Source organism: Stomoxys calcitrans, chromosome 2 (genome assembly GCF_963082655.1).
Source record: "Stomoxys calcitrans chromosome 2, idStoCalc2.1, whole genome shotgun sequence".
NCBI lineage: Eukaryota > Metazoa > Arthropoda > Insecta > Diptera > Muscidae > Stomoxys > Stomoxys calcitrans.
This window is the reverse complement of record NC_081553.1, coordinates 36707858-36727699: the sequence shown is the minus strand read 5'-3', so window position 1 is coordinate 36727699 and position 19842 is coordinate 36707858. Positions and strand designations below refer to the sequence as shown.

The 19842-nt window shown below is 37.3% G+C and overlaps 2 protein-coding genes across 2 annotated transcripts; one reads left to right on the top strand and one right to left on the bottom strand.

Annotated features, from left to right (window-relative positions):
- Positions 1–5129: 5129 nt before the first annotated feature.
- On the bottom strand, positions 5130–7515 carry LOC131995313 (heat shock protein 70). Its single transcript, XM_059363895.1, has one exon. The coding sequence runs from the start codon at positions 7259–7261 to the stop codon at positions 5351–5353; it is 1911 nt and encodes a 636-aa protein (XP_059219878.1). The 5' UTR covers positions 7262–7515; the 3' UTR covers positions 5130–5350.
- Positions 7516–11796: 4281 nt separating this feature from the next.
- LOC106089304 (heat shock protein 70) lies at positions 11797–14086 on the top strand. Its single transcript, XM_013255123.2, has one exon. It carries the CDS (start codon positions 12029–12031, stop codon positions 13937–13939), a length of 1911 nt encoding a protein of 636 aa, XP_013110577.2. The 5' UTR covers positions 11797–12028; the 3' UTR covers positions 13940–14086.
- The last annotated feature ends 5756 nt before the right edge of the window (positions 14087–19842 follow it).

The following is a 19842-nucleotide window of genomic DNA, read 5'->3' as shown; positions in this document are numbered from 1 at the left end:
AAATGGCTCTTGGGTTGAAGAAATCTTGAAAACAAAGTTAAAAGGTTTTGAGGTTCGCTTGGTTGTTAAATGTTCGTTAAAGGACGAGGTGCTCCTTATTTACATTTATTCTTGGAAATGGAAAAAGATTTTGGGTATCTATTGGTTGACAAAATCTCGAAGAAAAGTTAAAAGATTTTCAGGTTCGCTTGGTTTTCTTGTTGAAACAAATCTTATACAGTTGTGTTCTAGGCATCACTTTACCTCTAACCCCTTGAAACAATGAATGAAGTGTTATAATGTAATACGATTTTGTCAGTAGATTTTATTAAATAAAACCAAAGAAGTTTTTCACCACAGGGAAATAATTTTGGCATATTGTTTACGTGATAATAAATAACAATTTGGAGGAAAGAGTGACTCCTAGAACAAACCCGATGAATTTCGTCATTTATGCATAAAAATTGAAAAGATAATTCTCCTTATTCCGGTTGGCGATTGCGTAGCGTGTTGATTATTGTAGACGAAAGTTCGTTTAAATTTTTGGTATCTCCTAAGTCGAATTCGACTGTCAAATTGACGAAAACGATCGATATAAAAGTTAATTGCATTCTAAACTATTGGGTTGCCCAAAAAGTAATTGCGGATTTTTCATATAGTCGGCGTTGACAAAATTTTTCACAGCTTGTGTCTCTGTAATTGCATTCTTTCTTCTGTCAGTTATCAGCTGTTACTTTTAGCTTGCTTTAGAAAAAAAATGTAAAAAAAAAGTATATATGATTAAAGTTCATTCTAAGATTTATTAAAAATGCATTTACTTTCTTTTAAAAAATCCGTAATTACTATTTGGGCAACCCAATACATCGCGCCTGTTTAACGAAAGAGAATGGAAACACTTTTATGTGTTTTTTATTTTATTTACCACAATATTTTCCTATTATTAAAATGTCGAAGGCGAATAAGTTACAGAATTCCATGAAATGTGAAATTTGCCTTCGACTACGACTGTTATTGATTTTAGCCTTCAACAACGGGAATAAAGGTGAATAGGTGGCTCATGATTTGAAACATGTAAAAGTTTGCTGAGTTTGCTTAGTGGATGGGCATGTTTGCACCTTATATACATATCAAATTTCTTCCAAATCAGGCAAATATTCATGCATTTAGTGGCCATAGAAGACTAATCGGGAGCTCGGTTTATACGAGAGCTATATGACGATGTAGATCGATTTGGACAATACTTATCATGGATGTTGGAAGTCCTAATAAACTACTAGGTGCAAAATTTCAGTCAAATCAGATAACAATTCAAAGATTCAAATGGAATATCTGAATTTGAATTGAAATATTCTGAATATCAAACGGAATATCTGAATAACAATTGACATATTCTGAACTTCGAATAGAATTTCTGAATTTCAAATAAAATATCTGAATTTCAAATGGAATTTCTGAATTTCAATTGGTATATTCTGAAGTACACTTGAAAATGGTGTAGATTAGTAAACCTCACCCCAATTTTAATCAATTTTTCGACTTTAAATAAATAAATAAAAAGAAGTCATGTCTTAAAATTATGGCGATAGTGAATAAAGGGATGTATTGTTGAAAATGTTTTTAGTGGATTAAAATTACGACATGTTTTTCATTTATATTCCATTAAATTCTGTATTTTCATTCATTGATAGTAAGCGTTTTGTCATCTTTCGGGCCGAATATCGATCTTTTATATTCCATTAAATTCTGTATTTTCCCTCATTGATCCAAAGCGTTTTGTCATCTTTCGGGCCGAATATCGATTTTATGGTCACAAAATTTTGCATCTTTGCTGGCAGAAGGTGTCAAAGTCTGGCGAGTAGGGTGGCATGGTAAAATATTCCATGCGATTGGTTATTGATAGGTATGACCGAAGATCCCATTCTAATTGGAAACGTTTTGGCAAGTCATCAGACTTCTACAAGGTCTTGTTGTTGTTGTTGTTGTAGCAGTGTGTTTCACACTGAAGCGGCAGCCCTTGCCCATGAAGGATGTTATAGAGTCAATCCGGAACGTACAACTGGTTGCCATGGGATTGTTAAAGTCTGGTATTGTCCTGGTGGAACAATATTTTATTTTCTATTGATCAATTCTGACCTCTACTGTACAAGGGCATCTTCAAATTTGTGTAGCTGAAGATGAATAAATGTTTAAAATTCACCTGTCCTGGAGGCAGATATATTCAAGGAAATTGTAGATCCAACAGCTTATGCGACTAGGAACATACTTATACATTCCAGCTGAACGGAAATCTGTGAGTATGCCTCTAGCAACATGAAAGCTAAATCCGAAGGATGAAGCTGGAAGGGCAACAAATGTCAGATGGTCACAAAGTGCGGATTATGTGGTCCAATTTAGACTAGATAGATGTGGAGATATCGATTCTCGTCAGGCTCCATAAGTGAGCATGCTTGTTCCAGGCCATAGGAACGTTCGCCGAGGTTACGTTTGGGCATTGGTTATTTAAAAGCGTCATTAACTCGCCTTGTCATATCGAGTTATCATAGGCTAGAACCGGCCTTCCATAACTCTATTCATTCGATAACGCTCATTGTCGGCGACTGAAGATGCAGCTACATCATAAGGCCAAAACTTGCTTTGAAAAATGAAACTCTGCAAACAAATATAGACAAGCGTAGCGCAAAAGCTAAAAATTTTTTAATTTTGACGCCTAAAAACACTGCTTCACGAACGGCAACACAGAATGAGGCTCGATATCAGTCATCAAGGTTGAAAATTCTGTAACTTTTCCGCACTGCTTTTGTTGGATTGGTTTCCAGAGTTGCACTTTTCAACGCAACGCTCCTCAACGCTCATTCTGCTTTGACCTTTATACGGAGCATTCCACAATATTGGATTTTCGGATGGGGTATTCTAATCTAGTCATTCAGTTTACAACGCCGCGACATATTGATGTGTGCCTCCATACAGATATATTTCTGAACGTATGTAGCTGTCCGGTTGAGATTTTGCACAGATGATGCCCATGAACATTCCACTTCATATTGTTGTAAATCATTGGGATATGATTAGGTTAGGTGAATGCAAATTGCAAATTTTGCGCATGAACATTCCACTAAGGAACAGGGGCAAACTTCTCACATATCAATGAGTGCAGTCCGATTCAAGTTTAAGCTCAATGATAAGGAGCCTCCTTTTTATAGCTGAGTCCGAACGGCGTGCCGCAGTGCGACACCTCTATGGAGAGAAGTTTTACATGGCGTAGTACCAAACAAATGTTGCCAGCAATAGGAGGGGAAAACCACAGATGAACATTTTTTCTGATGGTCTCGTCAAGATTTGAACCCAGGCGTTCAGCGTCATAGCATGTCCGTCTATAACCTCCGCGCTACGGTGGCCTCCGGTCAGATTTGGTACGGTTGAAAAAAGGGGTGTGGATATTGATGCGCCCCATGCCAAACATGAAACAAACAAGTAATCTCGAAATATATGTAGTTCAGTCTCTAATTGTTCTCCATTCCACGCCCTTAAGTAGGTTCCAGTCTATATAAAACAACCTCAGGTTCTTATAGGACTGCCTTAAGTCTTGAAAAGACCACCGTAGGTCTTTATAAGACCACCTTAGGTATTTGTAAGACCAACTCAGTTTATTATCTGACCACCAAAGGTGTTTAAAAGACCACCTAACGTCTTTATAAGACCACCTTAGGTCTTTATAAGATAACCTTAGGTTTTTATAAGACCAACTTAGATCTTTATTAGACCACCTTTAGATCTTTAGATCTTTATAAGATCGCCTTAGGTCTTTATAAGACCATCTTAGGTCTTTGTAAGACCACCTTAGGTCTCTATAGGACCACCTTAGGTCTTTATAATATCAACTTTGTGCCACTATCCTGTGTCCGTTAGCCGCGAAAGCCATCAATAGGAATTGTTCAACGTCATCATCTCCCCACATGCCCTACGAGTACTATCATTTGCCGGACCTATTATATTGGGTTGCCCAAAAAGTAATTGCGGATTTTTCATATAGTCGGCGTTGACAAATTTTTTCAACGGCTTGTGACTCTGTAGTTGCATTCTTTCTTCTGTCAGTTATCACCTGTTACTTTTAGCTTGCTTTAGAAAAAACGTGTAAAAAAAGTATATTTGATTAAAGTTCATTCTAAGTTTTATTAAAAATGCATTCACTTTCTTTTAAAAAATCCGCAATTACTTTTTGGGCAACCCAATATCTATCTCTTTCTTTCTTCCTTTCAGTAATAGCCTCGTTTTCTCAGAGTTGTAGAAGCGTTTCAAATGAAATTTTAAATATGTCAACTTAAATTGGTGCTTCAAAATAGGATTTTTTTTAAATGTAGGAAAACCCCTGGATTGCCCCGAAACCGCCATTTGAGTTTATGCTTTGTTTTAGACTTATGCAAAAAATTTTGAACCACATTATATGTGCGGCCACCACAGCCAATTTAAAAACAAATTATAAGATATCTCCATTTGATTTTTCTTACAAATTCTTGAATTTGAATGATCGTTTTGAGAAAATCGTAAATTTCCCTTTTTTAAATATTAAAAATTTTTTATCACCATCCAAATTATGAAACAAAATGAAAATCAAACCACAAGTGCTTTCAAAAATGTCAGAATACGAATCCCGTCTTTGCGATAATTAAAAAAAACAGAAGTGATATTCGACGTCACGTTAAGACGTGCTGCAGTGCGGCATATCTTTGCAGAAAAGTTTTTGTTATACGTGGTGCAGGGTATACAGGATTCGGCACACCCGAACTAAAAGCACTTTTAGTAGTTTCAATTAATATGAACTGAATGACGTCGATATTTGAATTTAATGATTTGAAGATAAAACCATGAAATAAATCTTTCAATATCCGCTAAAAATGTATGCAATTCAATATATAAACTTCTATAACAAATTTGTTCGTTGGCTACAAAATTAAAGTTGGGTTGCAATCCATAATCCACCCATTTTTTTTTCTTTGGTTTTCTCCCCTGGCAACGCAATGTAAGCCTTGCTGTTTGCATGAATACATTTGCAAATTCATTCCTAATTCCATAAAAGATCTCATGAACCAAGCAAACCTAATTGGAATCCATTGAAATCATGTTGGTCATAGTGAAATAAAAACACTTCGATATTTGGTATCAAAATTAAAATCTTCATCATTCACGTTTTATTGGGAAAACATTTTCATCCATCTTCATTTCTTCAATTTGTTATTCTACTTAAAATAAAATCGCATAACTAAACTTATCCTCGAACAACAGTGTTGGAATGGGAACTTTTTACAATGATCATGACTTAACTAATGCTGCATTTCTTAGATCTAATGAGGTCTTCTTTGCAAACATTTGTGATTTAATCAACTTCTTCGACAGTGGGTCCTGATCGACCAGCTCCAAATCCGCCTGCCTGCTGACCACATGACGCTCCGGCTCCACCACCGTTATGCAACTTAGTCATCAGTGGTGTGCACAATTGCGTCAGACTCTTCATTTTATCCTCGTACTCCTCCTTCTCAGCCAATGAATTAGCATCCAGCCATTTGATTGTATCTTCGCAAGCTCGCAATGCTTCACTCTTTTCTTGTGATGAAATCTTGTCGCCTGCTTGGTCTAAGGCCTGCTTAACGCCAAACACATAACTCTCCAGATTATTGCGGGCTGCAATCTTATTTTTCTGTTTCTCATCCTCCTCGGCGTATTTCTCCGCCTCGTTGACCATGCGATCGATTTCGGCTTGGGACAAACGCCCTTTGTCGTTTTTGATGGTGATATTCTTGGCATTGCCCGAACTCATTTCCTTAGCAGATACATTGAGAATACCATTGGCATCCAAATCGAAAGTGACTTCAATCTGTGGTACACCTCTTGGAGCTGGAGGAATGCCAGACAAATCAAATGTTCCCAATCTGTTGTTGTCTCTGGTCATCACACGTTCTCCCTCGAATACTTGAATGGTGACTCCAGATTGGTTGTCCGAATAGGTGGAGAATGTCTGGGTTTGTTTGCATGGAATGCGCGAGTTGCGTTCGATGATCTTGGCCATTACACCGCCTGCTGTTTCAATACCAAGGGAGAGGGGCGCCACATCAACCAGAAGCACATCTTGGATGACACTGCTCTTGTCGCCACTGAGTATGGCTGCTTGGATTGCGGCACCATAGGCTACAGCTTCATCGGGGTTAATGGACAAATTCAGGCTCTTGCCGCAGAAGAATTGTTGAAGAAGATTTTGAACTTTGGGAATTCTGGTGGAACCACCAACCAAGACGATATCATGAATGTCGCTCTTATCCATTTTGGCATCGTTGAGTGCCTTCTCCACGGGTTGCAATGTTTGACGGAAGAGATCGGCACACAGTTCTTCGAAACGAGCACGACTGATTTTGGTGTAGAAATCTTGTCCCTCAAACAAGGCATCGATTTCAATGGTGGCCTCAGAGCTCGATGACAATGTGCGTTTGGCTCTCTCTGCAGCAGTTCTTAGGCGGCGTAAAGCTCTGGGGTTGGAACGAAGATCTTTCTTATATTTGCGTTTGAACTCCTCTGCCAAATGGGTGACGAGACGGTTGTCGAAGTCTTCACCACCCAAATGAGTGTCACCGGCAGTAGCTCTTACTTCGAAGAGAGAACCTTCGTCGATGGTCAAGATGGAGACATCAAAGGTACCACCACCCAAATCAAAGATCAGCACATTGCGTTCACCTTTCAAATTTTTGTCCAAACCATAGGCCAAGGCGGCGGCTGTGGGTTCATTGATGATTCTCAGTACATTTAAACCAGCAATGCGGCCGGCATCCTTTGTAGCCTGACGCTGGGAATCGTTGAAGTAAGCTGGTACTGTTATAACGGCATCACTGACATTCTGGCCCAAGTAGGCTTCAGCTGTTTCTTTCATCTTGGTGAGGACCATTGAACTGATTTCTTCGGGGGCAAAACGTTTCTGTTCTCCCTTGAATTCCACACAAATCTTGGGCTTACCGCAGTCGCTGACCACCTTGAAGGGCCAATGTTTGATGTCCTCCATGATTTTGGGATCATCGTATTTGCGACCAATCAAACGCTTGGCATCGAAGACTGTGTTCTTGGGATTCATGGCCACTTGGTTCTTGGCGGCATCGCCAATGAGGCGCTCTGTCTCCGAGAAGGCCACATAGCTGGGTGTTGTCCGATTACCTTGGTCATTGGCGATAATTTCCACTTTGCCATGTTGAAAGACACCAACGCAGGAGTAGGTTGTGCCCAAATCAATACCAATTGCTACCATTTTGCTTGCTTTTCAACTGAACTGTACTCGATGGAAAGTTTTAATTATTCTAGCAGTACTTGATGTTTTCAAAAAATGTCGTCTTTCTGTAGATGTTTTCTTCTTGTGTCGCTGTTGTTGTTCTTTTTTCTGATTGCAATATTTTTACTTTTATAAATTTTCAAAATTTGCTTTTATTCGTCGTTGTTTTGTTGATATGAGCTTTTTGGCTCTTTCACTTGTTTGTTATGTTAACGCTTTGAATGTTTTTTCAATACTAATGCCGAAGAGAGCCGTGTGACTGCTATTTATACTAAATCACACACCATAACGAATCTTCGAGATACTTTTTCGAGAAGAGTAGTGAAATTTCTAGATGCAGTGAGAGTGTGTGTGCGCCGCTTTCATGGGATACAAAATTATTTCACAAGGTAGTTTATTTTTGAAAGAGAAATATGGGCATTTTTTAAAATTTATTGCATTGGTATTAATGAGTGCGTCTGTTTGACTATGTAAGAGAGTGAGAAAGAGAGGAGTACAATCTAACAATGCTCTCGCTGCATGGTTTTATTGAGGACGCTTTTATTTTGCTGTATTAAGAGTTCCAAATGACATGATTAAAAAATTGCTTTGAAGTGCAATTCCATGCCGCTACTGGCAATATAATCAAAGAATGTGGAGTTCTCCATTCCACTGTTCCTTTTTATATTAATAACATAGCCAGAGTAGTTTAATTCTGTTAAATTCGTATCTAGAAATTTCCCCTCAAATGTAGGCTATGGTTCAAATTGAACGGAATTGAAAAACTGAACAAAAACATCGCATTAAACTACCACAAAAAAAAGTCTTCCAAGGCAGAGACTTTTTGGAATTGTATTTTGTTAAAAATATCTTGGTTGTCTATTATAAAATTCATGCTACTATGTAAATTTAAAAAAAAAAATTGAATTTACTTATATTAACATTTGTTGTTATCAAAATGTTTATTTGCTACTTTGATGTGTGAATATCTCTTTGTAGGCATTTAAACAAATACGAAATTGTTTTTACATTGCTTACACTTGAGACGAAATTTCTAGATACGAATCCAATAGATTCAAACGTTATGGAGCACTATCAAAACAAAATAGGAATAGAGAGAGAGAGAGAGAGAGAGAGAAAAAATCTTGCAGTGCTCATAGCCGCTATGGCACAGGGATGGAAAATACAACATTTTAAATATTACTAAAAAGGAACTTTTTGGACGGAAAGAGTACTTTTTGGTTTGCATAATAGTTTCAAAAATATTTGAGTGCAGAAATCAGAAATCTCTCTGTAAAATTATTAGTGATTAGTTATTGCATTGTTCAAAAACCTCTTATATACAACCCTAACCGAAGACGAGAGGCCCCCATCTTTTGCAAAATATAAATCAACTATAGTTGAACAGATTTATTCGAATTTTTGATTGTACATTGATAGTAACCCAAAAACCAAAATCAGATATTCAAATTTTGAGTCATTTACCTAGGGAAACGCCCCAACCCAAAACCCTACAAACCGGCATGTAGACTAATAGGTACAATATGGGACCTTAATGAATGGAATTCAGCAGAAGAACGCGATTCTCATATAGAAATTGGGTGTAAAATCTCTCCACTTCCAAAGCATTCTAGAGGCTCAGTAAGACATACAAGGCGACTCGTCCATAAGGACTTTTTATCTAAATATGAAATGCTATTACCCCACTAAAATCCTAAACGACCTGCCTATGTCAAATTCAACAGTCGGCCGGACATGATTCAATCGACTAACAAGCGAATATACTTATTTTAAATTAAGAACTACTTGTCAGTAAAAAATTAGAAGCTCGAACACACCCGAATACTTAAAAAAAACTTCTTAGTGCATCAAAAGGTACTAAATCCGTCGCGGGGGTACTACGGTACTCTTCGGGTGGAAAAAGTAATTACTTTTCCATCCCTGCTATGGCATAGTCCAAGAACGCATACATATTCAGTTTCTCAATTCATGTATGTTCCACAGAGTCGTTTTCGAGAACATTCAGTATTTCTACTCTTCGCTGCCTTTCTCTCTTACATACAATCACACATTGAATACTCATGAAAATGAACCCAGTAGGAAACCTTTACATTTTGACAACTTGAAGGCCGTTTCCACTTTTTTCGTTAAAAATGCAAATATTTTAGTCCTGCTAGAGTCAACATAAAATTGCATTTAAAATGCATCTACGTTAGATCCTATTTACAGTATAACAAGTTTAATTGAAAGCTTAAGGTCAAATTTTCTTTATAGAGAAGTATTTACTGTATTTTTCGAGATTTTTCAGCAATAAATAAATTAAATTGAAAATTGGACCATACATGCGCTTCTGGCAACCCGAAAAAAATTTTGCAGGACAGAGGTGACCAAATTTGTCCCACTAATGGACTCCGGACCTTCTGCCTAACACCTCTGCTATAACTATATTAACTTTCGTGAAGAAGTCTTCATCTTTTCAAAAATGCCTAACTTATTTCCACTAATTTTATTCTCAAAGAAATAAATAAATTAAGAAATAAATCCTTTTATTGTTATAGCCAAAAATATTCCTATTTAATAGAAGAGTTTTTAGCGCGAATTGAGAAACTGAATATGTATGTGTTCTTGCACTATGCCATAGCGGCTATGAGCCCTGTAAGGTTTTTTCTATCTCTTACTCTCTATCCTATTTTGTTTTGATAGTGCTCCTTACCGTTGTTTGAATCTACTGGATTCGTATCTAGAAATTTCGTCTCAAATTTAAGCAACGTACGAGGGTTGCCTTTTATACTTCGAGATTAAAGAACACAAAAACAAATATTAACCATCGAAAATCGCTTTATTGTTTTTCAAAATATTCCCCATTAAGATCTATACACTTCTGCATGCGACCAATTGTTGAAGCACTTTTGCCACTCTGATTGAGGTATCTCCATAAAATACAATCTGAACGCATCAACCGCCTGTTCAGGTGTCGAAAAACGTTGAACTCTCATTTTATTTTTTACGTACGAGAATAAAAAGAAGGCATTCGGTGCCAAGTCAGGACTATAAAGCGGATGACTCATCAAATCGATGTTTTGAGTGCTCAAAAATGCAGTTGTTTCGTACATGAGCCTTTTTTCAGCGAATAAACAATTGTGTGGGATTGTGTTTTGTTCGTATACGGGAACAAATTTTTGTTTGACGGTCATATATTCATGCAATATTTGACGGTCATATATTCATGCTGGTCCCACTAATGCTTAAGGTTGTCTCAATCTCATGTAGGTCATGTAGGTAGGTCACATGACGATCTTGCAATGTCAGTTGGCGCACAACATCAATGGTGTTTGGAACAACAATTGATTTTGGACGACTTTTACGAAATTCGTCTTGGAGTGGAGTACCACCTTGGTTGAATTCACCATACCACCGATAAACACTGGTCCTTTATGGAGCTTAATCGCCAAAAATTGAATTTAGTTCTTCGATGAGTTGAGTTAATCCACGCCGAAATTTGAAAAAAAAGTAAGAAAATGTTGACGATTTAATTCCATTTTTTGGGGAGAGATGAATCTTTTAAATTACTGTAAACAACACAAATAGCGCTCGTATGTTAAAACGTTTTGAAATGTCAAGTTTTACGATAGAGCTGTCAGTTAGCAGATTGCAACACAAGGATTGTCCAATCCCGAAATATAAAAGGCTGGTCCAATCCCGAAATATAACCTACAAAGAGATGTTAAATATACAATTTAATAACAACAAATGTTAATATAAGTTTGAAAGAATTTTATATTTAAATTTTGTTTATACAAATTACATAGTAGTACGAGACATTTTTAATAAAATCCAATTCTAGAAAGTCTCTAACTATGCCAAAAAAATTTGATAATCTAAAATATCTTGGATATTCGCATCTTAATCTTAAAATATGCATTTTGGGAGAATTTTTGTGGCAATCAAGTTTAGAAAAGTTGCATTTGGAAGACTTTTTTGTGGTAGTTTAATGAGATGTTTTTGTTTGGCTTCAATTTCCGTTCAACTTGAACCATAGCCTACATTTGACGGGAAATTTCTAGATAGAAATTCAACAAAATTAAACTACTATGGCCATGTTATTAAAATGAAACCGAACAGTGGAAGAGAGAACTCTACATTCTTTGATTATATTGCGGCATGGCATTACACTTCAAAGCAATTTTTTAATCTAAGTCATTTGGAACTCTTAATACAGCAAAATAATAGCGTCCTCAATAATGTCATGCAGCGAGAGCATTGTTAGATTGTAGAGAGAGATCTCTCCCTCTCTCTCTCTTACATAGTCAAACACACACACTCATTAATTCCAATGCAACAGATTCCGAAAAGGCCATATTTCTCTTCAAAAATAAAATACATTGTGAGATAATTTTGTATCCCATGAAAGCGGCGCACACACACTCTCATTGTATCTAGAAATTTTGCTAATGTTCTCGAAGATTCGTTTTGGTGTGTGTTTTAGTATAAATAGCAGTCACACGGCTCTCTTCGGCATTAGTATTGAAAAAACATTCAAAGCGTTAACATAACAAACAAGTGAAAGAGCCAAAAAGCTCATATAAACAAAACAACGACGAATAAAAGCAAATTTTGAAAATTTATAAAAGTAAAAATATTGCAATCAGAAAAAAACAACAAGAAGAAAACATCTACAGAAAGAGGAGATTTTTTGAAAACAACAAGTATTGCATAGAATTATTACAACTTTCCATCGAGTAAAGTTCAGTTTAAAAAGCAAGCAAAATGGTAGCAATTGGTATTGATTTGGGCACCACCTACTCCTGCGTTGGTGTCTTTCAACATGGCAAAGTGGAAATTATCGCCAATGACCAAGGTAATCGCACAACACCCAGCTATGTGGCCTTCTCGGAGACAGAGCGCCTCATTGGCGACGCCGCCAAGAACCAAGTGGCCATGAATCCCAAGAACACAGTCTTCGATGCCAAGCGTCTGATTGGTCGCAAATACGATGATCCCAAAATCATGGAGGATATCAAACATTGGCCCTTCAAGGTGGTCAACGACTGTGGTAAGCCCAAAATATGTGTGGAATTCAAGGGAGAACAGAAACGTTTTGCCCCCGAAGAAATCAGTTCAATGGTCCTCACAAAGATGAAAGAAACAGCCGAAGCCTACTTGGGCCAGAGTGTCAGTGATGCTGTTATAACAGTACCAGCCTACTTCAACGATTCACAGCGTCAGGCTACAAAGGATGCCGGCCGCATTGCTGGTTTAAATGTACTGAGAATCATCAATGAACCCACAGCCGCCGCCTTGGCCTATGGTCTGGACAAAAATTTGAAAGGTGAACGCAATGTGCTGATCTTTGATTTGGGTGGTGGTACCTTTGATGTCTCCATCTTGACCATCGACGAAGGTTCTCTGTTCGAAGTAAGGGCTACTGCCGGCGACACTCATTTGGGTGGTGAAGACTTCGACAACCGCCTCGTCACCCATTTGGCAGAGGAGTTCAAACGCAAATACAAGAAAGATCTTCGTTCCAACCCCAGAGCTTTACGTCGCCTAAGAACTGCTGCGGAGAGAGCCAAACGCACATTGTCATCGAGCTCTGAGGCCACCATTGAAATCGATGCCTTGTTCGAGGGACAAGATTTCTACACCAAAATCAGTCGTGCTCGTTTCGAAGAACTATGTGCCGATCTCTTCCGTCAAACATTACAGCCCGTGGAGAAGGCACTCAACGATGCCAAAATGGACAAGAGCGACATTCATGATATTGTCTTGGTTGGTGGTTCCACCAGAATTCCCAAAGTCCAAAATCTTCTTCAACAATTCTTCTGCGGCAAGAGCCTGAATTTGTCCATTAATCCCGATGAAGCTGTAGCCTATGGTGCCGCAATCCAAGCAGCCATACTCAGTGGCGACAAGAGCAGTGCCATCCAAGATGTGCTTCTGGTCGATGTGGCGCCCCTCTCCCTTGGTATTGAAACAGCAGGCGGTGTAATGGCCAAGATCATCGAACGCAACTCGCGCATTCCATGCAAACAAACCCAGACATTCTCCACCTATTCGGACAACCAATCTGGAGTCACCATTCAAGTATTCGAGGGAGAACGTGTGATGACCAGAGACAACAACAGATTGGGAACATTTGATTTGTCTGGCATTCCTCCAGCTCCAAGAGGTGTTCCACAGATAGAAGTCACTTTCGATTTGGATGCCAATGGTATTCTCAATGTATCTGCTAAGGAAATGAGTTCGGGCAATGCCAAGAATATCACCATCAAAAACGACAAAGGGCGTTTGTCCCAAGCCGAAATCGATCGCATGGTCAACGAGGCGGAGAAATACGCCGAGGAGGATGAGAAACAGAAAAATAAGATTGCAGCCCGCAATAATCTGGAGAGTTATGTGTTTGGCGTTAAGCAGGCCTTAGACCAAGCAGGCGACAAGATTTCATCACAAGAAAAGAGTGAAGCATTGCGAGCTTGCGAAGATACAATCAAATGGCTGGATGCCAACTCATTGGCTGAAAAGGAGGAGTACGAGGATAAAATGAAGAGCTTGACGCAATTGTGCACACCATTGATGACTAAGTTGCATAACGGTGGAGGAGCTGGAGCGTCATGTGGTCAACAGGCTGGAGGATTTGGAGCTGGTCGATCGGGACCCACTGTCGAAGAAGTTGATTAAATAATAAATGTATGGAGAGAAGACCTCATTAGATCTAAGAAATGCAGTATTAGTTAAGTCATGATCATTGTAAAAAGTTCCCATTCCACCACTGTTGTTCGAGGATAAGTTTAGTTACGCAATTCTAGTTTAAGTAGAATAACAAATTGAAGAAATGAAGATGGATGAAAATGTTTCCGTAATAAAATACGAATGATGGAGAATTTTATATTGATACCAAAGAAATTTCAGTTTTTTATTTTTCTTTTATGTTGCGATGTGGGGCAAAAGGACAGGCTGAATATTTTTGCGGGTGTGCTATTTCGCTTACTTACTTAATAAGGTGGCCAAAATAAAATCTATTGGGTCTGTTCTTGACATTACTTTCGCTAGAAACAATTTTAAAATAAATATCTAAAGTGAACAACTTTTTTGGTTTAATTTTGTATCTTATGATGGAAAATTGGAATATTTGTTATTACACTTAAGAAGAAAAGTTAAACTAAGAACAGACTCTAAAGTCGTACTAAGAAAATTTATTGTTTAAATGCTCGATGTTTGATTATTTTTTGCGTATGCGAATATAGGTTGGTACTAGCATCAATTGCAAAAAGTACACATTAGTTGAATGATGGTTAAAGATCGTCCTGAAATAATCGAAACAGCTTCCTATTATCACGAGAATGATGTGTGTTCTAGGATTCACTATTCCCTTAAAGACAAATTTTACTTAGGGTTTGTAAAAATATGACCTTTAGTGTGGTGGTTCTACCAAATGTTGACGTTTATAAAGGAGAGTTCCATATTTGTGAATAGATACGCAGACTTTGTAATAGCATTTAACTGCCATCCTAGATCGCGATTTCGTTCGGCACCACACCACAAAATATCTTACATATTTTGTCAAAATTTCAGTTAAGAAATTTGCTATGGAAATGAAATTTTGACAAAATTTCCTATAAAAATGAAATCTTGACAAAATTTTCTAATAAAATGAAATTTTGATAAAATTTTTATAAATGAAAGAAATTTAGACAAAATTTACTTTTGATATGAAATTTTGATAGAATTTCCTTAGAATTGAAATTTTGAAAAAAATTCCTGTAAAAATAAAATCTTGAAAAAAATTTCCTATACAAATGAGAAATCGTTCTTGCGCTTCTTTTGTTTAGTCACAAAATTTTTTCATTATACCCTACACCACCACTGTGGTACAGGGTATTATAGATTTGTGCATTTGTTTGCAACGCTAAGAAGGAGACAAGGTAGAACCATTGATAAGTATACCGATCGGCTTAGAATCACTTCCTGATTCGATTTAGCTTTGTCCGTCTGTCTGTCTGTCCATGTATTCTTGTAATCAAGGTACAGATCGCATTTGTTGTCCGGTTTTCACAAAATTTTGCAAAAGTCTCTTTTTTGTTCTGTCCATGTATTTTTGTAATCAAGGTACAGATCGCATTTGTTGTCCGATTTTCACAAAATTTTGCAAAAGTCTCTTTTTTGTTCCAAGGACGAACGCTATTGATTTTGAAAAAAATCGATCCAGATTTAGATATAGCTCCCATATATATCTTTCATCCGATATGCCCATTTAAAGCTGTAGGAGCCACAATTTTGGTCCGATCTTTACTAAATTTAGCATAATATGTTTCGTGTAACGTCTTAATACGTGTGCAAAATTTCATCTAAATCGGTTCAGATTCAGATATAGCTCCCACATATAACTTTCATCCGATTTGACCTATGAAGGCTGTTTTGGTCCGATCTTTACCAAATTGAAGTACTTTTTGTGAAAATTTTTATCAGAATCGGATCAGATTTATGTATAGCTCCCATATATATTTTTCATCTGATATGGTCTTTTAAGGCTGTAGAAGGCAAAACTTTGGCCCGATCTTTACCAAATTTGGCACGAAGTGTTTTTTTTTTTGACGTCCTAGTATGTGTGCAAAATTTCATCAGAATCGGATCAGATTTATATATAGCTGCCATATATATTTTTCATCCGATATGCCCTTTTAAAGCTGTAGCAGCCACAGTTTTGGTCCCATGCTTACAACATTTTACAGGTGACGTTCGCACTACATGCAAAAAATGTCATCAAAATAGAACCAGATTTAGTAAAGTTCCCATATATATCTTTTGTCGTTTCGACTTTTTTGGTCCGATCTCTACAACAATTGACATGAGATGTTTTAATTGACATCCCAATACGTGTGCAAAATTTCATCAAAATCGAATCAGATTTAGACAAAACTCCCATATGTATCATTTATGCGTTTCGACTTTTAAGGCTGAAGAAGCCACAATTTTCGTACCATCGTAAGAAAATCGTAGAAGGTTCTATTCGGTATTTCAATAGGTATGCAAAGTATACTCTGACTAACTTTGGATGTAAGTGCTATAGATTAAAAGTATTACGTAGACTCGGTGGTGTAGGGTATTATATAGTCGGCTTCGACTTTTGCCTTTCCTTACTGGTTTTGATATTGGATTTTTTCCAGCTTAAACCAATGTGTTTTTGTTTCTATTTCGAATAGAAAAACAAACAAAAAACAAGTAACACATGCTGAGTTCGGCCGGGCCGAATCTTGTATACCCTCCACCATGGTTCGTATTTGTCGAGTTTTTTTTCCCGGTATCTGTTTTAAGACAAACAAAGAATAAAAGAAAAGAATTGATATGCTATTGGAGCTATATCAAGTTATGGTCCGATTCGAACCATAATTGAATTAACCATAGTAGAATTCACCATAGTTAGCACAGCAAATCAGCCAAATCGAATAAGAATTACACCCTTTAGGGGCTCAAAAAGTAAAATCGGGAGATCGGTCTATAGGGAAGCTGTATCAGGCTATAGACCGATTCAGACCATATTTGACACGTCTGTTAAAGGTCATGAGAGAAGTCGTTGTACAAAATTCAGCCAAATCAGATAATAAGATGTCAAGATTCCAGATCGGTTTTTATGGCAGCTATATCAGTAAAGGGTCGTTTTGAACGACATATGGCACAGTTGTTGGAAGTCATAGCAAATCACGTCATGCAAAATTTCAGCCAAAAGGGTTAGGAATTGCGCCCTCTAGAGGCTCAAGAAGTCAAGACCCCAGATCGGTTTATATGACAGCTATATCAGGTTATAGACTGATTTCAATCATACTTAGCACAGTTGTGGGAAATCATAACAAAACAACTCGTGCAAAATTTCAGCCAAATCAAATAAGAATTGCGCCCTCTAGTGGCTCAAGAAATCAAGATCCAAGATCGGTTTATATGGCAGCTATATAAAAATATGGACCATATATGGCCCATTTACAATACCAACCAACCTACACTAATAAAAAGTATTTGTGCAAAATTTCAAAGGCCTAGCTTTACTCTTTGAAAATTTGCATGCTTTCGACAGACAGACGGGCGGACGGACATAGCTAGATCGACTTAAAATATCATGACGATCAAGAATATATATACCTAATGGGGTCTTAGACGAATATTTCGAGGAGTTACAAACAGAATGATGAAATTAGTATACCCGCCTCATATGGTGGAGGGTAAAAAAACAAAAACTCTTTAAAGAGTCTCGACAAATGTAGTGTGCATGAATATATTGGGCGGGCTACAATGATTGCCATTTCGACCTTACCAGGGACCTCATCAGATTTCTATGCCACTAAAAGATTTCATGCTTCTACCAACACATTAATTAGTGAGCAGTGAAATGGTTGAAGCATGCTTTTGGAATGAAATGTTGGTTGCTGTTAATCACCCTTTTTCTTATAGCGCAGTAAGTAAAAGATAAAATCCAATAGCTAACATCTACTCAAAATCAGTAAGGAAAGGCTAAAATCGGGCGCAGCCGACTATATAATACCCTATACCACCAAGTCTAGCTACTACTTTTAAGAAATGGAACCTATGTCTAAATCTTGTCAGACTTTAGTTTTGTATACCCACTGAAATATGGAATAGAATAGCAAGATGTCTTTACAATAGCACTCAAATTGTGGCTACCGTAGTTTTAACGCCAAATATCTGATAAAAAATATATTTGGGAGCTACATTTAAATCTAGGCACTCCGGTAGCCGAGTTGTTCATATTGCCAGAGCGGGGGTCGAGCGGTTCGATTCCCACCAAAGGTTTTGGTCTGTTGCTACTGTGGTATCACAATGGACTTAAAATTGTCTTAGCGAGTCTGTAAAGGTCTGCCACTTTTACCTAACCTAACCTATTGGGTTGCCCAAAAAGTAATTGCGGATTTTTTTAAAAGAAAGTAAATGCATTTTTAATAAAACTTGAACTTATGAATGAACTTTAATCAAATATACTTTTTTACACTTTTTTTCTAAAGCAAGCTAAAAGTAACAGCTGATAACTGACAGAAGAAAGAATGCAATTACAGAGTCACAAGCTGTGAAAAAATTTGTCAATGCCGACTATATGAAAAATCCGCAATTACTTTTTGGGCAACCCAATACATATAAATCCGGGCTGATTTTGATGACAATTTGCACATATATTGGGACGTCCAACAAAGCACAAAGGAGGCCACCGTAGCGCAGAGGTTAGCATGTCCGCCTATGACGCTAAACGCCTGGGTTCGAATCCTGACGAGAACATCAGAAAAAATTTTCAGCGGTGGTTTTCCCCTCCTAATGCTGGCAACATTCGTGAGGTACAATGCCATGTAAAACTTCTCTCCAAAGAGGTGTCGCACTGCGGCACGCCGTTCGGACTCGGCTTTAAAAAGGAGGCCCCTTATTATTGAGCTTAAAACTTGAATCGGACTGCACTCATTGATATGTGAGAAGTTTGCCCCTGTTCCTTAGTGGAATGTTCATGGGCAAAATTTGCAATTTGCATTTTCCTACAAAGCACCTCGTGCCAAATTCGGTTGAAAGGCCTTATCGGATGAAAGATATATATGGGAGCTACATCTAAATCTGAACCAATTTTAATGAAAATTTGCACACATAATGGGAAGATATAAAAAGGATCGAGCCGAAATTGTAGCTTCTGCAACTTTAAAAGGGCATATTGGATGAAAGATATATATAGGAGCTACATCTAAATCTGATCGGATTCCGATAAAAATTTTCACTCATAATGGAACGTTATAAAAAGGACTTCTTGCCAAATTTGGTAAAGATCGAACAAAAATTGTGGCCTCTTTAAAATTTTAAAAGGACATATCGGATGAAAGGTATATATGGTAGCTATATCTAAATCTGGACCGATTTTTTTGAAGATCATTAGCGTTCGTCTTTGGACTAACAAAGTGACTTGTGCAATATTTTATGAAAATCGGACAACAAATGCGACCTGTACCTTGATTACAAGAATACATTGTCATACAGACAGACGGACAGAAATCGAATCAGAAAGTTATTCTAAGCCGATCGGTATACTTATCGATGGGTCTAGCCCTTCTCCTTCTTAGCGTTGCAAACAAATGCACACATTTATAATACCCTGTACCGCAGTCGTGGTGTAGAGTATAAAGATATCTAACATCAGCAACTCATACAAAGTCAAAACTTGTAACACTGGCCGGTTCCGGTTTTCAAAAACGCTAACCGAAAGATTTTCTTAACCATAATTTAATTTTGACAGAATATTTACAGTACCAAATTTTTGACAAAAATGTTAAAACTTCCCTAACAAATGGTAACGCTAAGCAGCACGCCGTTTGAACTCGGAATATAAAAGTACTTTTGAGCTAAAACTTTAATAGGACTGCACTGAGTGAAGCAACCTTTGTTCTGTATGTATATACCTAATAAAATGTATATAAAATAAAATTTTGACAAAATTTTCTTAGAAATCAAATTTTGACAAATTTCCTTAGGAATTAAATTTTGTCTAAATTTCTTATAGAAATGAAATTTTGACAAATTTTCCTATGGTCATGAAATTCTACGAA

What these genes read in the sequence shown, in the direction of transcription:
- LOC131995313 (XM_059363895.1), bottom strand. Translation starts at nt 7,261, where the DNA reads ATGGTAGCAATTGGTATTGATTTGGGCACAACCTACTCCTGCGTTGGT.
- LOC106089304 (XM_013255123.2), top strand. Translation starts at nt 12,029, where the DNA reads ATGGTAGCAATTGGTATTGATTTGGGCACCACCTACTCCTGCGTTGGT.